The sequence below is a fragment of the Buteo buteo genome, chromosome 2 (assembly GCF_964188355.1).
Source record: "Buteo buteo chromosome 2, bButBut1.hap1.1, whole genome shotgun sequence".
NCBI classification, from domain to species: Eukaryota; Metazoa; Chordata; class Aves; order Accipitriformes; family Accipitridae; genus Buteo; species Buteo buteo.
This window is the reverse complement of record NC_134172.1, coordinates 79,726,516-79,730,101: the sequence shown is the minus strand read 5'-3', so window position 1 is coordinate 79,730,101 and position 3,586 is coordinate 79,726,516. Positions and strand designations below refer to the sequence as shown.

The 3,586-nt window shown below is 72.1% G+C and overlaps 1 protein-coding gene across 1 annotated transcript; it reads left to right on the top strand.

Moving 5' to 3' along the window:
• Window positions 1-251: 251 nt before the first annotated feature.
• Window positions 252-2,919, top strand: LOC142028788 (uncharacterized). Its single transcript, XM_075022635.1, has 5 exons — window positions 252-383; window positions 744-884; window positions 1,271-1,411; window positions 1,498-1,890; window positions 2,769-2,919. Exons 1-5 carry the CDS (start codon window positions 299-301, stop codon window positions 2,783-2,785), a joined length of 777 nt encoding a protein of 258 aa, XP_074878736.1. The 5' UTR covers window positions 252-298; the 3' UTR covers window positions 2,786-2,919.
• Window positions 2,920-3,586: the final 667 nt, after the last annotated feature.

Genomic DNA, 3,586 nt, shown 5'->3' with positions numbered 1-3,586 from the left:
GCTGTGCCGCGCAGGTGCCGGGGCTGGGGCTGCGCTCTCCCCCCGTGCCCCCCCCGCCCGCTGTGTCCGGCAGCTCCGGGGGCCGCGGGGGCCCGATCCCGGCGCAGCATCCCGGGCGGCGGCCGGCAGAGGAGGCTGTTGCTCCGTGGGAGCGGGGCCGGGCTCCGCCGGGCTCCGTCCCGGTCCGCGTCCCCGGAGGCGGGGACCGGCGCGGGGCTCTGCGCCGGCCCGGGCCGGGGCCGGGGCTCCCGGGCTGTACTTAAAAGCGGCCGCGGGCGGCTGGGGGGGCAGCGCCACGATGCCGGGGCTGCTCCTGCTCCTGCTGCTGGCCCCCCCGGGTCCCCTTGGCCACTGCCGGCCGGCCTCGGGGCTTCTCCTCCCAGGTGAGCCCCGGCCCGGGGTGCGCTCTGAGCTCGGCCCCGCTCCCCGCCACCGCCCCGGTGTCCCCTCGCCCTCCCGTGGGGGTCCGCTGGCGGGGCCGGGGGGGGGGGGGGCACGGTCTCCGAGCTGGCCCGTCCCGCCGGGAACCTCCCGCCCGGCCCCGCGGCCCCCGCCTGCCGCAGAGCCCCCCTCCGAGCGGCAGGGCTGGACCCCCCCACGGGAGCGGCGTGTCCCCCCCCCGGGGCCGCCTCACCCGCCGGCAGGTCCCGAGGCGCTGGACGGCCCCGCCGGCGGGGTGGGGGGGGTCCTGCCCAGGGTGGGGGGCCCGCCTTCGCACCCTAACCCCCTGCCCGCCCTCCTAGGGAAGCGCGGCGAGTGCCCCCCGCCCAGCAGGATCCCCCCGCAGCCCTGCGACAGGTTCTGCTCCTCGGACGAGAACTGCCCGGGCAGCGAGCGCTGCTGCAGCACCGGCTGCGGACGGGAGTGCCGGCTCCCCGCCGGAGGTGAGGGGGTCCCTGCCACCCCCTCCGCTGCCCTGAACGAGCCCGAGCTCTGCCCTCCAAGGTGGGGCGGGGGGGGACACACGACACGGACTGCAACCACCTCGGGCAGCGGGGCCTGCAGCCCTGCCAGCCCCCTGCCCCGTCCCGGGAATGCACCGGGGCCGGGGTCGTCCGAGCACGACCGCTGCCCGTGGGGTGCATCACCCGCAAGGGCTGGCGTGGGTGGCCCCTGCACCCGATCCCCCCCCGCTCTCAGCCCCTCTGGTGTAGGGGGACAGGGGTGCCCGTTGCTCCCTGCCCGCCGGACCTGGGGATGGGCACCCCGGGGGTGGGCGGTGGGAACGGGCAGGGGCCGGCGGGGCTCTGACCCTGCTGGTCACCCCCAGCCAAGAGGGGCTTCTGTCCGCGGCTGGACCCTAACCTGGTGACCATCTGCCTGGTGGAGTGCGGCAGCGACAGCGAGTGCCGAGGCAGGGAGAAGTGCTGCAACATGGGCTGCCACATCCACTGCACGCAGCCGGTACCAGGTAAGGGCGGCCGGGGGGCTCGGTGGGAGAGGGGCCGCGGCTAGGACAGACCCCACGTGTGAGCCGGTCTCCTTTCCCACCTGCAGCCAAACCGGGCGTCTGCCCCAAGAGAAAGGTGCTGCAGACCTTCGCCCCCTGCAACAGCTCCTGCAGCGACGACACCGACTGTCCTCGCCACGAGAAGTGCTGCTTCACAGGCTGCGGCCGCGGCTGCCTGCCTCCGGTCAGAGGTACCGCGCTCCCGCTCCTGCCCGCTGGCTGGGACCACCGGCTGGGTCCTGCTGCCTCCAACGGCCCCGTGTCCTCGGGTAACATCTGTCACCTCCCGCCCGTGCCTGGCCCGTGCAGGGGACGCTTCCGTCACTACGCCTACAACCCTGCCACGGGGACCTGCCAGCCGTTCATCTACAGCGGCTGTGGGGGGAACCGCAACAACTTCAGGACGGTGGAGGAGTGCCAGCAGGTCTGCCAGCAACTGGGTGAGAGGAGGGGCTGGACTGGGTCAGACTGGGTGCTCCTGCCCGGGCAGAGGTGAGGGCTGGGCAGGGGGTGGGAGTACAAAGCTGAGCTGCCTGCAGCTGGGCAGCTGGACCCAGAGGGTCTGCCGGCCTCCCCACGGAGTGAGAGCAGCCTCCCCACAGCAGGGAGAGCAGCAGCATCCCACATTGCTCCAGCACACGGCATCCCTGGGCCCCAGCACACGGCATGGTGGCCTCTGGGTGTTTATGCTGGGTGATTTCAACCGGCTCAGAGCTCCGTCCTGGGACCTGGCGTCGTCTTTGGTCAGAACCAGGCAACGGTGTTAGTAATCGTAATTTTGCAGCCTGATTATCGAAGTAGGAAACCTGAGCACCGAGGCACTCAACCTGCATGGGCAGGGGGAAAAGCCTGCTCTTGCAATTTGCCTTCCCACATCCCTGCTGAAGGCATTTGGCACAGGGTGTGTGCTTGGGGGAGCAGGTGCTGGTGGAGCCGTGGTGGCCCCGGCGGGGTGGGGGGCCGGCACTGTGTGGGCACTTGCCCGGTTGTGACACTCGTTTCCGAGTGGAGCCACAGGCGGTTGGGGCTGTTGGTGGTTGAACAGCCACCGCAGCTGCTCGGCTTCCCTGGCACGGCAGTTGTGTCTCCATGCAACACCGGAACCACGAGAGCTGCTCCCGGTTGTGCCACATCCCTGGGGGTGCGGGCCGGGGGGGCAGCCCGTGCCCCGGGCTGGGGGGCAGAAGCTGGGGGGGGCATGAATGCACTGGGGGTGAGTGCAGCAGCTGGTCCGGGGCCAGCTCTCCTCCCCAGCACCCTGCTGCCTCCCCCTGCCCTGCCTGCACCCCCATCCTCACCGTCCCCTTTTGTCTCCCAGGGAAAGCCAAGGAGTGACCCTGAGGAGGAGGCGGCAGCGGGGCCTGGGCCCCCCTGCAGGGCTGGCAGCGCGGGGGCCGGAGTCTGTGGCGCTGCTGGCCGCCACGCTCTGCCCCATGCAATAAAGCTGCCAGGACGCCTGGCTTGCAGCAGCACAGCCTCCACCGTCTTGCCTGACCCGCACCTCCACGTGCTCCCCAGCGCCTTCCCGCTTTCCTTCCCAGCCACGTCCACCTGCGCTGGAGCTGCGAGCCCAGACCCTGGCAAAGCCTGGGGACCCCGTGCCCGGCATGCGGGGTGCAGGCTTGCTCATGGTGGCCAGCGGCCCCAGCCAGCCCCTCGCTCCAGGCTTTCAGCCCAGCCTCCCCCAGCAGGCAGCTGGTGTGGTGGCCCCGGCACTTCATGCGGCTGCACGGAGCCGGGCAGCACCTTGGTGTGAAACATCCCTCCTGGATACGGCCCCTTCCCTGGTCCATGGGGGTCCTGTGGGCACAGCCCCCGGCACTGCCCTGGCCGAGCACCTGCATCCTCTCGCTCCCAGCTTAGTCCCTGGGGAGAGCGTGGCCGGGGGATGCAGGTCACGCTGCTGTTCCGGGGGTGGGATGGGATGCGGGTGCCCGTCCCAGTGCCAGCCGTTGCTCCTGCTGCCAGCTGGACTCTGGGCTGGGGCTGAGGGCTTGTGTCCTTCCCTGCTCGGTGCCATCCCGTAGCACCAGCCAAGCCCGGTGCCTCTCCTGGGAGCTTCCACGTTCCCGCTGCCGTCCGGAGCTGGTCCTGGTCTCAGCGTGGGCAGCGGGCGCAGGGTGCGGCTGGGGCAGG